The sequence below is a fragment of the Bos indicus genome, chromosome 8 (genome assembly GCF_029378745.1).
Source record: "Bos indicus isolate NIAB-ARS_2022 breed Sahiwal x Tharparkar chromosome 8, NIAB-ARS_B.indTharparkar_mat_pri_1.0, whole genome shotgun sequence".
Lineage (NCBI taxonomy): Eukaryota > Metazoa > Chordata > Mammalia > Artiodactyla > Bovidae > Bos > Bos indicus.
In genome coordinates this window covers 50,697,163-50,716,026 of record NC_091767.1, presented here as the reverse complement: position 1 = coordinate 50,716,026, position 18,864 = coordinate 50,697,163, and the positions used below count along the sequence as shown (strand labels likewise).

Sequence of the window (18,864 nt, the reverse complement as noted above, 5' to 3'; positions counted from 1 at the left end):
ATAGCAAATTTCATCTTGTATTTCAATCCTGCTTAAATCTAGGTTTCTAGCAAAACTCGAGATGATAGTTAAAATTCTATGATCTATTGTTGGTGACAATTGACATGAGCCTGGGATAGGTTGTGTTAATATATTTGATGTCTCTAATTAGTCACTTGAAGACTTGATTAGAAACCAAGGGACAGCATCAGTGTATTTCTCTGTTTCAAGAGATCTGGGATGATCTTGAGTTAAGATTCCCACAGGGGATCTGGATGTGTTGAAACATACATATTTCAAGGGTTTCTGCTGATTTCAAAGACTGAAGTTGGGAGAGACTCTATAGAAGAAAGGCTTTCGGATGCTTATCCTATCATATGGGCCAGTGGTTCTAGTTTTAAAATCTATTAAATCTTGCCTTAAACTACATTTCTCAGAACATGCCAGCTCTAGGGATCTCAACCTGCAACAGCTTCCGAGCACCTGAAAAATCGCTGTCATCTCTTAGAACTGCTTTTTAAAAAACATTATTGTGAGTCTGGGATTAGCCTCAATCACTTCTTACTACAGTTTCAAATAAGAATCAGAGCATTCCTATGTTGGTGAGTGTTGATTTTGGTGATGCTTTGTTTAAAAAAAAATCAGATGAGAGGCTTAATTATTAATTATTATCTGGAAACTTCCATCTATTTCAAATGTACTATAACATTTCAACAGCAAAGGAGTTGCTTATGATCAGCTAGCTGGGGCTTTGTTTTATGAAAGTTCTAGAAAAGTAGGGCTGTTAGCATTATTTTAGTTGCTATCTTTGAGAGGTGTTGTTCTTATCTTAATTGCAACTTGGTAAGCTGTTTGGCTAGAATGAGGCCTGGGTCTTTTCTCAATGAGCATTTCTAACTCAGATTAGGTCCATGAGGACACAAGCCTTTCCAGGAAAAAAAGTATTTACTGGAAAAAAGGGCAATTTTGTAAGTTGGAACCCATGGAATAATATTTTCAAAGCCAAATCTATCTATCTACTTTACAGCCTCCTTGTTTCCTGTGTGAGAAAAAGAAAATAATGAGGCCAGACTTTTTTCCTTTTTCTTCTTTTAATTTTGTTCAGCATTAAAGGAGGGAACTTCATAAACATTGATTGTCATTTACAGAAAACATTCAGAAATCATGTGTGCATTATCCAGGGAATGCTAACAGTATTCAACTAATAATTTACAGGACATAAAATAAGGACAAAAACCTATTACATTCTAAAGTAATATAAAACTCTTTTTTTTAATTGTTAGGGAGTGCTGTTTTATTCTAGTATATTTATAATAAAAAAACTCAATGCTTACTTCCTAAATGACTCAGGCTGCAGTTTTACTCACGTACACAGAAATTAGGGCTTACATATTAAACAAGGAGAGAGACCAGAAAAGTGTAGATTTTAAAACTACGTATGTCACTGGGTTTATTTGTAGTTTGCCTTTTGCCCCTATCAGCCAATAATAATGCATGTAATAATGTAAGTTAAGCTCCAGAAAAATCAAAGCCTCTAGGAGGCATGATTTCTTTAAAAAAAGAATATAATTATTACGCTTTTTAGAGTGAATACTTTTATTTTACATAGTCTGGCAATGCAGGCTGTATGCGTTGCTAACAATGACACCCGTGCTGGTAAGAGATGCAGGCTGCACATCGCAGGTGCAGTGGCGGCTGGTAGGTACAGCCAAGCCCCACACCACATGGTTTCAACACTGGAGAACTCAGACCTCTGCTCTCTACTTGACACGTGTGGGCTGGAGCTCAGGTAAAAACATTAAATCTCTGAATGTTGGAAATACATGAAAATTATTTCTCTCAGTCCTAAAAGCAAGGAATTATTGTCAGGGATTTCAAAAATATTGGAAAGTCTCATTTAAATCTAAATATCTTTTTTATTATAAATCAATCATCATAAAATATTAGCCTTTTAAAGTTGTGTTTGGGATGCAGGAAAAGCATCAGACTCCTCAGACTTGCTCCTGCCTGTGTTGTTACAGCTCATGACACCTCCAACTTTCCTCCCTCTCAGTCTCCCCCCACCCTCCCCCAGGTTCTTGACAACATTTATTTGGTAAAGGTCAGTTATGGCTTCAGCGAATGAGTGATCTGACCTTAGGTTATTAATACGAAATAAATGTGTACAAAAATATTTTGTTCATCAGAAAGCAGAGTTTGTTTTCCTTAAGCTATTCCGTGCAGAAAGGATATGGACTAAGCCATTTGCTACAAGGAAAGAGGACTTACTCAGGCAGCATTTTTTTTTCTTTTTTAAAAAACTTTCCTTTTTCATGTCTGGTTCAGATAGAGTTTACAGGTCTTAGGGAAATCTTCAATACAGATTCTTTGGAGCAGATTTAATTGACAGCCCTGTCCCTTTCTCAGCTGTCTTACAAAAGGAAGCGTACACTTAACACCAATGACCCATCAAGATGCTTAAACCATTACAACCAGTTTCTGAGAAGTACGTAACACGCAGAAAGGAAGCAAGTACATATTTGCTCTTTGTTGGTTTTTCCCCCTCTAAAAAAATCGTTACAAAGTCTTATGCTTAAACAGAGACATAGAAAAATCAGTGTATTCACTGTCTCCAGTTATTTACAGCAAAAATTACAGAGACAGCATACATCATATTAGACCTTCCACAAGCATATATTAAAAGTAATTACATCTGAAAAAATATTTTTATTTTCCTCTACATTTCTACAATACATACTCAATTTTCTATAGGTGTAGTTTTCATTCCCATGTGTGTGTGTGTATGTGTGTGTTAATCAGATGAAGCAGACGGTACCGTGCTTGGGGGTGTGGTCCGGAGCTTCTCTGACATACCTAGTGTGTGTCTGTGTTCGGTCATGACCCAGGCAGGCATATGCCCTCCATCAGCCACTGCCTGAAGAGTATGGTTTAACAGAAGGATCACGCTGCCCAGTGAGGGTGCACATCCCCTGCGCTTCCCCCTCCTGGGTTTATTCAATCTCAGTAAACTTGTGCTTTATTTTTGGCCATAAGAACAATCACTGAGCTGCTCTGTCTGCTCCACTGGAGGTCGTGCTTACAGTCATGCAGGAGGCAAAGATTATATGGCCAATTCGCTTCGGAGGAATTTCAACAGCTAAGGAAAAAAGTGCACAAACAGACAACCCCTATCCACTGCAAAGAAATCCATGGGCCCTCACTTCAGAACAATGGAGGACTACGTGATTGTGACTGTGGAATAAACTCTTTAGACACAACCAAGGGAAAAATAAGAACTTGCAGATCACGAAACCGCACATTTAAAGAAACGCATCAAGACTCAAAAGCATAAAAATTGTGCATTGGACTTTTAGAACAAGAAAGTGGCAAGAAATCTAATCACCTGACTCTATGAAGCTGAAAGTTTGGGCAAAACAATGTCTTTTACAAGCCATCATGAAATTATTTTCATTTTCAGATTTGTTTGCCATTTTTAAAGCTGACCTCTCACTATATCCTCTAGTCAAATATGGAAACCAAATTAAGTGTCAGAAGAGCAAGACCTCTTGCCCCTGAACCCCTGACTCTAATGTCACCCAGAGTTGTATCTGCTCAGACTTGCTGCAGTCAGATAGGCCCCAACATTGGAGTTTCAGGGGTTGTGACCACCTTCTGCTCCGAGACATGTTTGGTCTGCACTAAGCCTTGAATCAACTGACATTTACGACTCAAGAGATTGCATAAGATTTAGAAACTTTAGCAATATTTCCGCTTTAGCTGACTCTTGGATGCCCCTTTTCATTGGGGCATTTCCTTGCTAGCTTCCCACCAGACTGCTTCACTCATTTGCACCAACTCCCTGGCCCTCTTAGACTGTTGAATTTTTAACCTTAGCTTTAAACAAACATGTTTCTCTGGTCCTGAGATACTCCTCTACCAACAACCCCAAAAGAATGCCAACTCTTGTGTAAAGACGCACGTGGCTGCCCATATCAGATTGCTGTTTGGATGAGCAGTTGGGAACAGAAAATCAAATACCACTTCATCTAAAGCAGATGGTGGGACTTCCGCTCTTGTTAGAGGGGACTCTGTGCAAAGCGTCACTACAGATGCACACTTTCAAGTTACTGCTGTTCTCTTAAACGGTGGTTCTGTCAGGGCACAGATGCCCTTGTCTGAACTTACTGCCAACTGTAGTAGCTTCAAGAGAGAAAGGAATCAGGAAAATGTTATTTCTTCTAATTTCCAATAGCAGTAGAATTTTTCCTTGCTTCTATGATAAATGGAAACAGAATATAGAACAAAACTGACATAATTTGCATCTGATTGATGGCTTTGAAAAAAGCTGTTAAGTTGTGTCCTTGGAACATAAGAATTGCTTTTGCAGTCAAGCCTGGTACACATGGGACTGTAGAGAGTGAACGTGAATTGACTATCCATGTGCAAGGTTTTCTACAAGCAGTTTAGCTTGACTGCTGGGAAGTTGTGTGTGGAGCAGGCAGCTGTGATAGGACATGAACTAATGCCTCCTGGCACCTACTGTTAATATCCAGAGTCTCTTAGATTCTATCAAAGAAATCTGTTTACCTAAGAGACCTCTGTATTGTCTGTTTTTACCTACTCAGTGGTCCAGATTCCTGAAAACACTTTTAAAGCAAGGGAAATCCAGAAAGGGTTTGTTTGTTAAATACATCTCCACCCTCAGTTTTCAATCTTTGGGGGGTAAAAGAGCTGCAGAAAAAGGAATACAAAGAGGACCAGAGTCGCAGACAGTAGGGCTAGAGATGAGATGCTAGGCCAGATGTGGAATTCGTTATTCTCCTATGTTCCCTCCAAACTTTTCCTTTCTTTTCACAGACCACAAGTCACCTCCCTTGTCAGGTGGTGAATGCCACTGACTTGTATAGGACTTGTATAGGAAGCCAGGGTTCTCTGGGAGATACATATTCCTATAAATGGGGCAACTGGATCATTTGGCTCTTAGGAGATTTTAGAAAATGAAGCTAAGTTGTTCTTACTCATGAGCAATTTTTCAGCAAGTCCAAACAGAAGTAAATCCAGCTTACAGCATGAAGTTACCCCTCACTGGTCCGAAAGCCTTGTCAGAGTGGTTCTCTCACTGGCATATTTAATTTGTGTCATTTACATTTTATTGTCATTTTCCTGTTTTTTGTCCCCCCACTTCTTGGTGTACCTTTTTTAAAAACAAAACAAAACATCCCTGAGTGGATACAGTGCAACATCTGCATCAAGCAGTGATTGTCATTTACGAAGCATGAAGTGAAAAGTACAGATCCTGGGTCCTTTCTTCCAGTGCCCACCTTATTATGAATGTGTTGCAAACACTTGTGAGTCTTCATGGGGAAGGGACAAAGGTTGCATGTGGTCAAGAAAGTTGTTAACCAAAATTTCAAAATACCTCCAGAGGTAGTCACAGGAGACATTCAAAGGGCAGCTTTTAAAGGTACTTGGTTACCACTGAACACATGACTTGGCTGTCTTTCACGGGACAGATTTGGCAACTGTGGCAAAAGTTGGAAATCTCTTTTCTCAACTGCAAGGGGCTGAGTGCCTACTGGTTTCCACTGTTTTGTTCTGGTTCAGTTGTTAGCTGTTTCCTGTCCCCTCGCTTCAAAAGGTTCATGCCGTCCCAAAGAAATGATTGCACCAGTGGAAACAACACAAATTCAAATCCAGGACCTCCTGAGGCAGATGTGGGGAACAATCTTTTTCCTACCTCACCCATGGGACAAGGGAGGGAAAATTCTCAGCCACTTCATCAATTGAGTCAATTTAAATCCTCTAAGGTAAATTGGAGGAAACAAATGGTTCCCTTTGCAACTGAGCAGGAATTACAGGCTGACAATAGGAAACACTAGTCCAACTGAACAATGAAAGCAAAGTTTGACATAAGTTCAAAGCTCAAAGGGAAACGCCAAGTAGACACATTAAGCATTGCCTATCACAAGCCAATCATAAAACATACATTGCATTTGGAAACAGCTTGGTTTAATTGAGTGCCTTCCATTACCCTGTTTTCCTAGCAATCAGTAAAGTAATCTTTCCATTAGAAGGAAATATGACTCTTGGAATTAATTCTTTATACAAAGAGCTAACAGGAGTGACATTTACACCAAAAAGAATTGAGTCCCTGTAGCAGCATAATAAGCAGTCTACAGCTGTCTTCTTAGACACTGAAGGTAATTTGGTTCAGTGTAGTTAAATTAATTGAATATAACAGTAGTTGAGAAAGGGATTCATTATTTTAAAGCCTTTTTTCTCCATTGGTTTGGAATTCATCAATCATGAGGTGGGAAAAGGCTCTGTTTTCTAAAAGACAAGATGAACACTACTGTTTGATCATCAGTGAGCAGTGCTGTGGCATCATGGAGATGGCTGTCAAACCATCCAACTTCAGGAGAGCATAAGATTAAAAACAATGTTTCCACTGATGGAAACTTCACAAAGTAGGTGTGCATTTGTGTGTGTGTATATGCGTGTGTGTGTGAGTGTTAGATGAGATAAGGGCAGGTCTTCATGAGTTGATGGCCAGGCTACACTTACAGATCATAATTTTCCCTGTCTTATACACAAAGCTCCTCTCTAGATCCCTTTTAAAAACTCTTGTTTGGGATCAAATGAGACTAAAGGCACAAGGCCTCCAAAACACAGGCAGAACAAGCTTCTTGGAATTTATGTTTTTCTGGTGATCACTTTGATTGGAGAGCAAGTGGAAAAGTGAGATCTTGTACTAGGAAATCCAAGTTGTCTAATCCTGATCTCAACTCTGGCATTCTGTACTTTTAAAAGTTGCTAAAAGAATAACCCCAGGGTAGATGGATAATGCAATTTCAAACGGCACCAGAAATAGTTTTGGCTTTGGGGTGCATTTGTTCTGCAGAATAACACAGATCTTTTATTCTAATCTATCAAGGTTTTACTAAATTTTTATAATATAACATTTTGTAGTTGAAAAAAATTAGAGGTCCCAGACTAGAAGAACATAGAAAGTCCTGCCTCCCCCTTTATTTATTGCTGCTTTTTTTTTTAAACAAACTTATTAAAGAGAATGAACATAAAGAACTACTTCTTTGCTTTGTATATTCTCTTTCTACTTCTTTGCAAAAGAGATAAAATGTTTACATGAAATGGTATTAGGACCCTGGGTTCTGATTTGCTCTTTTACTCCAATTTTTTTAGAAAAAACTGCTGGTGGTCGTAATCTACTGACTGTATTTCTCTGTTGATACAACAAGCACCAAAATCAAGTTCCTCTCACAACTTGAAATTCAAAGAAAAAAAGATGATTTTTGTGTCCTGGTGAAAAATAGGAACTATCTGTTTTTTGGTCAAAAGGCCCTGGACTCCATAATGTTTTCTGTGGCCTAATTCTTAAAACAGGAAAATGACTCCAAATAGTTAATTTTTTCCCCAATATGTACCATCTTGACAAGGCTTTGATGTCATCGATCGAAACAGAGTTTTTCTACAGAGGTCATGCGTTATATTTATTCCTTTGTCACCTTATTTCTGAATTGGTACCATTCTGCTATTAACTGCAGATGAAAACTCTGGCTGGAAAAACAAAATCCTGATTGTCTAACATAAAGGTAACATATAACACAGAAGGTAAATAACGTAAGAGCGCCTGACTGAACCTCCTTTGCTAGTATATTTGATATTTTAAGCCACAGTGCATGTGTGTGTATAAGTAATAGTCATATATAATATTCTCAGATATTATATACTTATCACATACCTGCACAGTGCTTTCCAAGACAGCTACAAATTTATACATGCATCACCTATCTAAAAACATAGAAATCAGTAAGCCTATTAAGTGGAATTTTCTTAAATTATATTTGAACAATCAACAGGAAAAGTAATCATGTAAAGTACTGCTCTGTTCTTGTATATATCTACAATAAAATTCTATAAACAGTTGTTTCCCCAAACATACCTGAATAAAATTAAAAAAAGATAACACCCAGTGTCCTATATTTGTATATTTATGGTCATTTCAAAAACAAACAAACAAATAAAAGAGCCCCACTCAGGTGCATATTTACATTCTTCAAACTGTAGCGGTGAAAAATAATTCTATTAAGTGCAGGACATTCCTAATGTTGCAGTAGTGACGTTTTCCTTAAGTCTTCATGAACACATTGCTTTTGTCTTAATGGTGATGCATTCCACGACTATGAGACAGTTCGCTCGTCGCCTTCATTTGCAGACGGTGGCACAGTCAGGATTAAAGAGCTCCTTGTATAACGGAGGAAAGAGTGTATTCACTATGTCTGGATGCGATTGCTTAAATACCTGCAGCTTCTCCCCGTGCAAGTTGCAAACTGCTGTGATGGTTGGTATCTTGGCTATTAGCTGCAGAGTGGAGAGACAGGGAAAGAGACAAAGAGGGAAGCTCATTAGTGCTCGGTCTCCTGAATCAGTGTCCTTCCTGGCCCCAGATGAAGGGAACCGACTTTGGAAAAAGATGTTCAAAAAGAAAGAAGGCTCACTTTCAGCTTCTCCTTTAGAACAAAACAAAACAAAACACCTTCCTCCCCCACTCTCTAAAGAGAAAATAAAGAGCAGGAAAGAAAGCAGGACCAAGCTTCCTAGTTCATTGTTCTTATAGAAAGTATGTATGGAAGGGAGTTTAGTCTAATCATTAGGAGGAGGTGTTGGCCGGGCAGGCTGACGAAGTTGGAATCCTGGTTCTAAAATAGCTAAATGGCTATATGTCTGTGACACCCTCTATGTCTCAGTTTTCTCATTTGTAAAATGGACTTATTCATAGCATCTATTTCATTGAGTTGTTGTATAGACCAAGTGATGAAATTAATATGAAAGTGCTAAGAATACTGTAGGCATGAAACACAATTAGCTAATATCCTTATCTACCATTTCCCATAGATTTTTATAACATGAATATCAGATTTTTAGATTTGGAAGATGACAGTGTTAGAAAGGTATAACATAAATCATATGAGGTGTAATTCACAATGATCTGGGCTGCTCTGCTGTCAAGGTCACTAGCCTGCCACTATCTCTCTAATCCTTTCCCACTTTAATGCATAAGATGAAACCTATATTTAATCAAGGGAGAATTTGGGAGGTCACTAGCACTCAGCTTCCTTGGGGAGGTGTTTTAAAAAGTCATGGGAGAACATCCACTTATTATTATTTTTTTTTGAGAACATCCACTTATAACTGTTAGGTTTTGATATGTTAGTATCATGTAAGATATAATTTTGTAAATTTAAATACCCAGAAGACGGTGTTTTAATAATTTAAAATACCCACAGTTTGTTAACGCTATATATGTCATCAGGTTCTGGACAATTCTAGCTTTTAACACACTTATAATTCTGAAACACTTAGAATCCATCATTTAGTGTCAAAATTGCTTAAAACCATGTATCATTGTGATCAAATTACTGTGGGAATAAGAAATACTCTCATATAGGTAATACTTTTACAAAAGATAAGCTTGATGGTTCATATAGTTGACCAAAGGTACACTTGAAAGCAATGATGAAATAAAATAAACCCATCTAATCACCAATTAGGCTCACCGTTCTCCCTACCCTATTCAATAATAAGAAACCATTTCAGCCTTTGAAGTAAAAGAGGAAATAGATAATTAGTTACTTTGTGACTTTTCAAAATCAGAAATTTCCACTCTTTCATTAACTTTCCTTTTAACAACTAATGACTATATAACCACACTATGAGCCATTTAAAAATAGCACCAGGATTAGAGCTGTTGACATATTCATTAAAGGGATCTAGAACACACAAAGAAGTTTGGCGTTCAGAATTTTCAGTTCACTGCTATTTAATCATAGGGAAAGAAATGAAAAGGAAAAAAAACAACTGTAGAATCTTTACAGAATGGATGTTAAATTTTAGACTGAGAATCAGGACTTTTCAACATTATGAGGTACTTAAACTGGTAGCAGACACTTCTACTAGACACCAGAGTTCACAAACAGTAGTGTCATTGCTTATAATCTATGTGAGAAGACAGATGAATATGACCACACAGTCAAAAGCAGACTGAAAAACTGTGGCGAGTGCCATGGAGGAACACTGCTAGGAGAAGTGGTAGATAATAGGATGCTCTGACTTCTGTAAGGTAGGCACTTCGGAGAAAGGACCATTGAAGCTGGGCTCTGAAGGGAGAGAGAGAGCTAACCAGATGCTGGGGCTGGGGGGTGTATAATATGTTCCAGGACCATATGTGGTATTAGAACTAAAAGAAGTTCAGTGTCCCTGGAGCAGTGGGTGAGCATGTTCAAGGATAAAGCTGGGGAGGCTGCATAGTCAGGTTATGCTAGGTCTCACGGTCTTTGGAAGAATTTTAAGAAAGATAATCAGAATCACATTCGGAAAGATTTGATTTGAATCCTGGTGGAAAGCAGTGTCTTTTCTATATTTTCATAGGTAAAGAGTGTACAAATGTCCACTAACTAGAGTCCCTTGGGAAATTATTCAAGCTTTCTTAACCAGCTGGTTCACACAGAAGGAGACTGTAACAATTTCGGAAAACTTCTTACACATTACAATTCTCCCTGAAATAGCTACTGAATGCATAGAGGCTTTGAAAGCTTTCTATAATCATCTGCAGTTGAACTGATGATGTGCGGAGTTCCTAAAACACCCAGATGCAACTCTGTAATGCTTGTCAATCTTTGGTGTGCACAAGCATCGCTCGGTGCTTCCTAAAAATGCAGATTACTGCAATCCACTTGTAGGGATTCTGTTTCATGAAACCTAGATGGGGAGCTCAGATTTCATGTTTGAAATACATATCCTGAGGATACTGGTGCACTGGGTCCATAGAATAGACTTTGAGAAGCACTGTTAAGAGATTCAAATCTTATAAATTTACAGCTGTTTTTAAAAATTGACAAATTCTTTATCATGTAAGAAATAGTCCTGGTAACTGAGTGTCAAGTTAGCTTCTTTTCTGGAGGCTGTTAAGAAATTATCATATCTAGAGAGGGAAGGTTTCATTTGCTTGGTTCTATTAGTTTGGTGAGAGACAAGTAATGAAATTTCCTGAGTTCCCTATAAAACACAAATACTATATAAAGAGGATTAGTCTAGTGATAAAAATATGGGCTTTCAATGAGCCAGACTGTCTGCATTTGAATCCCTGATTTGCTCTTTACAGTTGTATGATCTTGGACAAGTCACTTAACCTATTAGCTTCTTTATCTGTCAGATGACAATTATGACAATCCCTATCTCAGAGACTTGTTGTGAGGGTTAAGTGAGTCAATACAAGCCATCTATGACTGTAATGCTTCCCTCAAGGAAAGAAATAGTCAAGGTCATGTTTGTTCAGCCAAGTAACATGGAGGACAAGAAACCAGCTTAGCCCCTAAACAAGCAACCAAAATTGATTCTCTATATATTGTATGTTTGCTTCCTAGATGGCTCAGCAGTAAAGAATCTATCTGCAATACAGGAGATGCAGATTTGATCCCTGGGTCAGGAAGATGCCCTGGAGGAGGAAATGGCAACTCACTCCAGTATTCTTGCCAGGATAATCCCACAGACAGAGGAGCCTGATGGGCTATAGTCCATGGGGTTGCAAAGAGTCATACATGACAAGTGACTGAGAATACACACACATATTGTGTGTTGGGGTTTCCCCAGGAGGCTCAGTAGTTAAGAATCCTCCTACCGACGCAGAAGACACAAGAGAAGTGGGTTCAAACTCTGGGTTGAGAAGATATTATGTACTGCAGCTGGGAAACCCAATGTCAAAAGGAGCTCAGAGAAGCCTCAGCAGTAGTTGAAGGCTCAACAACTTTTTAAATAGCTGGGGTGGTGATCTAAAAGCACTTGGAGATGGAAGGGGTAGTTGATTTCAAATCATCATGAGATTTCATCATGTTTAAATAATCCCCATGGCAGAAGTAGACAGAGGGTCTAGAAAAAGGCATTTTCACACTCATCTACTCATCTCACTCTCTTATGATAAACATTTCTTGTAAGAAGGAAGCTTTAGCTTATACCTACAGGGGTCTATAAGAAGAAAAATAGCTCTTTGAGAAGAGATAATAATCCTATGCTTCTTTCCAAAGGTTGGTTTTATGAGAAAACCCACAATTTTATAATTGGCACATTTGATGTTGAACAAATGGAACATACAAAGGTGAAAACTAGAGATTGTGTTCATGTGGGCTTTCAAGCCATCATGATGCCTTCCAACATGAAGCAGGAAGTCAATAATGGCTTGATTAAAGAAGAAGAAACTGCAGAAGCACTGATAAAGGCAGGAAATACCCAGTGAGGCTACACATCCATTTGTCTTCTCCATTCACTCTTTTTGGAGTTTTTGTTTAGCTAAATCTAGATATTTGGGCTAGACTTTTCCACCATCCTTACTCCACCTGACATCCATGCTGTATGGGATGTTTTCTCTACTCTGGGAATGGCTGACTAAAGTGGAAGCAGACACTTGGTTCAGCTGGGATTGGAATCTGGAATCAGATGGAGAGCCAGCAAATTACTTTCTAAATGTAACAACTTACTTTCTAAATTACTTTGTAGTGACCTAAGGAGCTAAGAGCTAGCCATATTTCACCAAGACCAAGGAAGCAGAGAAAACTGGTATTCAGAGAGGGAGAAGAAGAAAGCAGGTACCTAAAGAGAGAGAAACTTGTGAGATGAAGAATTCTGAAGGCTTCCCAATTTCTTGTCCCAGCATTTCCTGAAAGGGGGCTGGATTTCTGACCATAGGTTCCATCAGATTTCTCTCCATTAGTTTTATTATTTTCTTCTTGCTTTTCCTAGTGGGAGTTGGTTCTTGTTCCTTGTAACTCAAGAGTCCTAACCAATACATCAACTTGCAACTTCATGAGTGAGGAGTAACATCAAAACCTCTCTTCTGGAACTTCCCAGGTGGTCCAGTGGTTTAAGGCTCAGAGCTTCCGTGGCAGGGGGCACAGGTTCCATCCTTGGTCAGGGAACTAAGATACTGAATGTCTTGTGGAATAGCCAAAAAACAAACAAAGACCACCTCTCTCCTTCTTATAGACTATTAGTCTGACAGACAATCCCTAAAATTTCTGGGTGTGGGACCTATGGTGTATGCCAGCAAACTATAAATGACTAACATGAGTTGAAATAATCTGATCTCTCTCAGGGACTCCTCAAGGAAAGCACTCATGGGCCAAGACTGTGTATTATTTTTTGCTCCCTCCCCTGCATCTGGCACACAATACACACTCATTATACATGTAGGTTGAAGTAGAAAACTATTCCCTAAGAAAGCTGTTTCTTGAGAATTGATTTGGAATTAGAAATCTTGGATGATCTGTTGAACTGTTTTCTGTAATCTTGCCTCTTCTTACATTATTTTACAGGGTATATCCCACTTGGGGAAAGCTGAGCAGGGCTTCTGGGGTGCCTGGTCTTAACCTGGGCAGCGGTTACACTGGTATGTTAACTGTGTGATGATTCATTGAGCTAAACACTGATGAGTTAAGAACTTTCCGCACGTATGTTGTAGTTTAATAAAGTACAAAAAATTAAATATAAAACAAATTCCTAACTAAATATGCAGAGAAGGCAATGGCACCCCACTCCAGTATTCTTGCCTGGAAAATCTCATGGACGAAGGAGCCTAGTCACTTTCATGCACTGGAGAAGGAAATGGCAACGCACTCCAGTGTTCTTGCCTGGAGAATCCCAGGGACGGGGGAGCCTGGTGGGCTGCCGTCTATGGGGTTGCACAGAGTCGGACATGACAGAAGCGACTTAGCAGCAGCAGTAACTAAATATGAAGGAGAATGGGGAGGCTCAGACCATGAGGCCACATCATCTGAGCAGGGACTCAAGCGGTGACTGGACAGACTGTGCTGTTCAAGATTAAACTGATGAATCCCAGGCCCACCTGCTAGGAATTCTAATGTGACATCTAGTGTTCTCCACAAAGAATAAGCAGGCTTCAGGAGTAAACATCCCATTATTAATCATGACATAGTCTCTCTTGATCTTACTGAGACAGCAATGAAACTCATTGTAAATGACCCTTGGCAGTTTTCAATGATCTCTCCATCAGTGTCTGCTTGCTCCATAGACCCTATCTATGAGTCAGCACAGCTGTTTTTTTTTTTTTTTTTCCTAAATCTGTATCCTAATAGTGCTTACTAAAGTGAGAGTGACTAGGAGTGATTTCTTTCAGATAAAACTCTCAATTAACACTGTAAAGTAGGGCTGTGTAAACCTTCCCTCATATAAGCTTTTCTTTAGAAACTTGCTACTGCTGCATTAGAAAAATTCCGCTCTCTGTTGATGGCAGTTTTGTTGTTCTGCCAGAAACAGAAAGCCTGATAGGAATGCTGACCCCTGGATGTGGGGTTTATAAACAGTGTATGCTTTGGGACTAGAATATCACCTTAAATTCAGTACTGTAGTGCACAGAGTACTCATTTGAATCTGCAAGACCTGGAGAAATCTATTTATTCACTTATTGTAGTGGCAGAACATCTAAAGAGTCCTTAAAACTACTGCACAGGACTGAATACTGGGAGGCAAAAGATGTTAGAAGCAACCTTTGTTTTTCTCTTCTAGAGTCAAAGAATGTTATACTGAAGGGACCTTAACGACCATCCAGTCCAACCTCCTTATTTAGGAGACAAAAAAAAAGTGAAGCCCAGAGAACAGATGGGCTGCCTCCCCTAGTCATATGGGGCTTAAAAATATATGTGTATATATGCATATACATATATACATACATATACATATATATACATAGTAAGTGATAGTCACTCAGTCATGTCCAACTCTTTGTGACCCATGGACTGTGGCCCTCCAGGCTTCTCTGTCCATAGAATTCTCCAAGCAAGAATACTGGAGTGGGTAGCTATTCCTCTCTCTAGGGGATCTTCCTGAACCAGCAGTCAGATTCTTTACTGTCTGAGCCACCAGAGAAGCCCATATATGTATATACATGTTTAGTTGCTCAGTGGTATCTGACTCTTTGTGACCCCATGGACTGTAGCCTGCCAGGCTCCTCTGTTTATGGGATTTTCCAGACAAGAATACTGGAGTGGGTTGACATGTCCTTCTCCAATATATATGTATTTCTTTTGTGAGCTTTAGTGAGAATGACCAGTGTTATCTCATTTCCTCATTTCTCCAATCCGGGATCCAGCCAAATCTAACTATTATTCAGGGTCTTCATACAGTGTATATTTTCTTATACATATAGCATTGCCCCCATCACTTGGAATGCCATACTTCACCTCCCTAAACCTCTAACTTCCATCCTTTGAAACAGCATTCATCAGCTATTAGTTCAAATATACCCATTTCTTGGATAAAACATTTCCCTACAGAAACAAAGTTTCTTCTGTCCACAGCAGCTACAATAACAGCACTTACATGTTGGTTATGAATCATGTACCATGCTTATATTTGATCTCATTCAGTCCTCAAAATAACCATATGACATCAATACTATCTTTAATCACATTTTACAAATAAGAAAACCGAGACACAGAGGTCAAGTCACTTGTGCAGAATAACTAAGCTAGTCTGATCGTTCATTATATATATGGTACATATTATCATTATGATCATGAAAAGAAGAAACTAGATTATTTATTTTTACCCCAAACAAACCAAAAAATAAATAAACTGATTAATACACAGGGGTTGAGAACTTTTAGTTAATGGATTAAAATTCCTGATTTTAAAATCCTCTCCAGGTCCAAGTTTGGTCAAAAGTATAAGGCATTGCTACTTGAACTTTAATTTCAGGAACTGGGCATGCAGAAAGTGTTTTGGAGACAGTTTTTTCAAGATGAAATCTAATGATTATGTCTGAACCCTGCACCTCACTTGAAGCCGGCTACACCTGTTCAGAGTCAAACTGGCTGGCTATTAACAGTCTTTGTCATTTGCACAGAGGCAGATCCACCCCACTTACTGAGACTATAACCCAAACCCCTGGACTTGAATATAGCAGTTGCATATGTGCACATTTTTCTGGAGATAAGCTTCATACTGTGTACCCGATTGCCCAGAGGGGTCACTCTTTTAGGGGTGTCATGGAGGCAGAAGAGCTCCATGGCTATGAAGGTGAAAGAATAAATTTCTGAAAATAGGAAAAGTATCTGTGGTATGGCGGAATAGTTTTCCTTGGATTTAAATAAAGCTGTTTATTTCTTTTGGAGAGCATGGGTTTGATGAGTGGGTGTCCCTATATGTCAATGGCGCCATTGTCCTTAGAGTATGAAGGCAGTCAGGAACTTAAGAGACTTGCCTGTCCCTTCCCTTTCCCCAACACACTTGAACCTGAGACTTAGACAAATGGAGTGACTTATGCAAAACCACACGGTCCAGAGCAGGGAGAAATGAGAACCCAATTCTCATTCCATTTCATGGTCCCTCCACATTAGTTCACATAGTGTTAGTCGCTCAGTCATGTTCGACTCTTTGCGACCCCAGGGACTGTAGCCCAGCAGGCTTCCCTGTCCATGGAATTCTCCAGGCAGGAATACTGGAGTGGGTAGCCATTCCCTTCTCCAGGGAATCTTCCTGATCCAGGGAATGAACCTGGGTTTCCTGCATTGCAGGCAGACTCTTTACCCTCTGAGCCACCAGGGAAGCCCCTGGTTCACATAACTTCCTATCAAATGATGACCGTTACAGCGAAAGGGCCACACAGAAACTCAATATCCACACATGCCTAGTGGAAGCAATGCTTTGTCATTTGACTCCAGTGAATTTTATATAAGAAATTATCCTTTCTAACACTTTTTCTGATTCCCAGATTTACAACATTCTCTTTCCATAAGCAAAGAACTGAATGGATTTAACTAGACTTACTGTGGTGTTCGCTTCACAACATATCAGTTCAGTTCAGTTGCTCAGTCATGTCCGAGTCTTTGTAAGTCGGACGTGACCCTTCACAGCATATACAAATATTGAATCATTATGTTATATACCTAAGCCTAATATAATGTTATATGTTAATTATTCTTAAGAAATAAAATAATTGTATACTTTTCCCACTAAAGATGGGAAAAGGAGAGTTAAGCTGACTTTACTTGGTGTTTTAATTTTTTTTTTTTTGCTATTACATATTTTTCATCTTCAATTTCTGTCTTCTTCCTACCCGCAAATACCTCAGATCACCATCAGGATACCAACCAAGTAGTAGCAAATGGTATAAGCACAAGGGTTACTGTCTTGGGGAAGTAATAATCACCATGTTGCAGTGTGTTAGAATTTATGCAGTGTATGTATCTCATTTGAACCTATACTTCTGTATAGGAGTAAGAAATTATAATCTTCATTTTACAGACAAAAGAACCATGGTTTTCTGATAAGAAGATGATCCCCTGAAGTGGAATAGTTTTTGTCTAACTCTGGATTTTAGGGTGGTAAATATGGGGAATAAAGTCTTTGGGGGATCCAAATGCAAGAAACATTCTTCCTGCCAACATTAACTAACCAGATGCATTTATGCATACATGCTGCACAGCAACAGAAAGGCAGATGCATATACCCACAGTATCACCATTTCTGCCTAGTATATCTGAAAGCATGTTGAAGTTTTGCTCTTATCTGGGAGAAAATTGAGGTATGAAGAGCATAGGATTTGTCCTTGCCCATGTGATAAGTGACAAGTTACATCAAAGAGACTATCACTCTACGGTGTAGAAATGTTCTTCCTAGTGATGTGTTAATTTTAGCAAAATGTTACTATAATGAAGCAGCATACTTAACTCATGGAGGTTTTTTATTGTAGTACTCTGTATGTGCAAAGTAAAATCTGATAGTATTCCTAGCAGAGTCCCCCTTCCCTCTCCACCCTTTAAAATAAAGAACTTCAAGAGCAGAGTGGGAGAGTTTTAATGATAAAAATATAGAGTCGGATAACTGTCATCTGTAACTGAGGATAAGCTCCACTTCTTCGTTGCTTAACCTCTAAAAAAAACTCCAATTCTTAAGAAATTTAAGATATTTTAGGATCTAAAATAATGCTAGGTATCATTAGAAAACTCCTTATTCCTCTTATGATCATTTTATGTTGGTACATAACTTTTTCCAGAATTCTTCTAAAGGATCACTATTTTTAATTAAGTTGAATTGTGAATGAAATGCAAAGCGCTGTGCATGCAGTCTGCCCTTGAGATACTTCATTTTGAAAGAATCCCAGATTAGAGGTGAGGAGATTAGAGTTGAAGGAAAATTTACAAGGCATCAGTCTAATCTTCTACTCTGGGTAGGACTGCCATTAACAACATATCTGAAAGGAAACAAGGCAGAATCTCTAAGAATCTGACCATAGACAGGGACCTCACTCCACTCAGTGGTCTACTCTCTGTTCAGCAGTTCTCATCCTTTTATAGTTCTTCCTTATTTTGAATAAAAATCTAACCATTCTTTTGTCCAGACCAGACTCCCAAGTGGCGCAAAGTCTCCTCTTTCTTCACATGTGATTTTTGAAGACTTGTTTCCTTGCTTTTGTTCTTCAGATAAGCACCCTCAGTTCCTATAATGCGTCTTCCTCTATCTGGAGTTCAGACCCATCAGTATCATCCTTGACTAAGAAGTTATTGTGTTCTCAGCTTATTATAGTTTCCTAGTGTCCCTTTTCTCTGGTACTATTGCCTGGAAAATCCCATGGACTGAGGAGCCTGGTAGGCTGCAGTCCATGGGGTTGCTAAGAGTTGGACACGACTGAGCAACTTCACTTTCACTTTTCACTTTCATGCATTGGAGAAGGAAATGGCAACCCACACCAGTGTTCTTGCCTGGAGAATCCTGGGGACAGGGGAGCCTGGTGGGCTGCCGTCTCTGGGGTCGCACAGAGTCAGACACAACTGAAGCGACTTAGCAGCAGCAGTGTCCCTTTTAAAATGCACACTTGAA

The 18,864-nt window shown here is 39.1% G+C and overlaps 1 protein-coding gene across 1 annotated transcript in view; it reads right to left on the bottom strand.

Moving 5' to 3' along the window:
• Positions 1-1,051: 1,051 nt before the first annotated feature.
• Positions 1,052-18,864, bottom strand: part of RORB (RAR related orphan receptor B) — a 211,237-nt gene continuing 193,424 nt past the window's right edge. Inside the window, exon 10 of the mRNA XM_019966071.2 lies at positions 1,052-8,337. Within this exon, the coding sequence (XP_019821630.1) occupies positions 8,182-8,337 (156 nt within the window). The 3' untranslated portion in view covers positions 1,052-8,181. The remainder of the gene's footprint in view (positions 8,338-18,864) is intronic.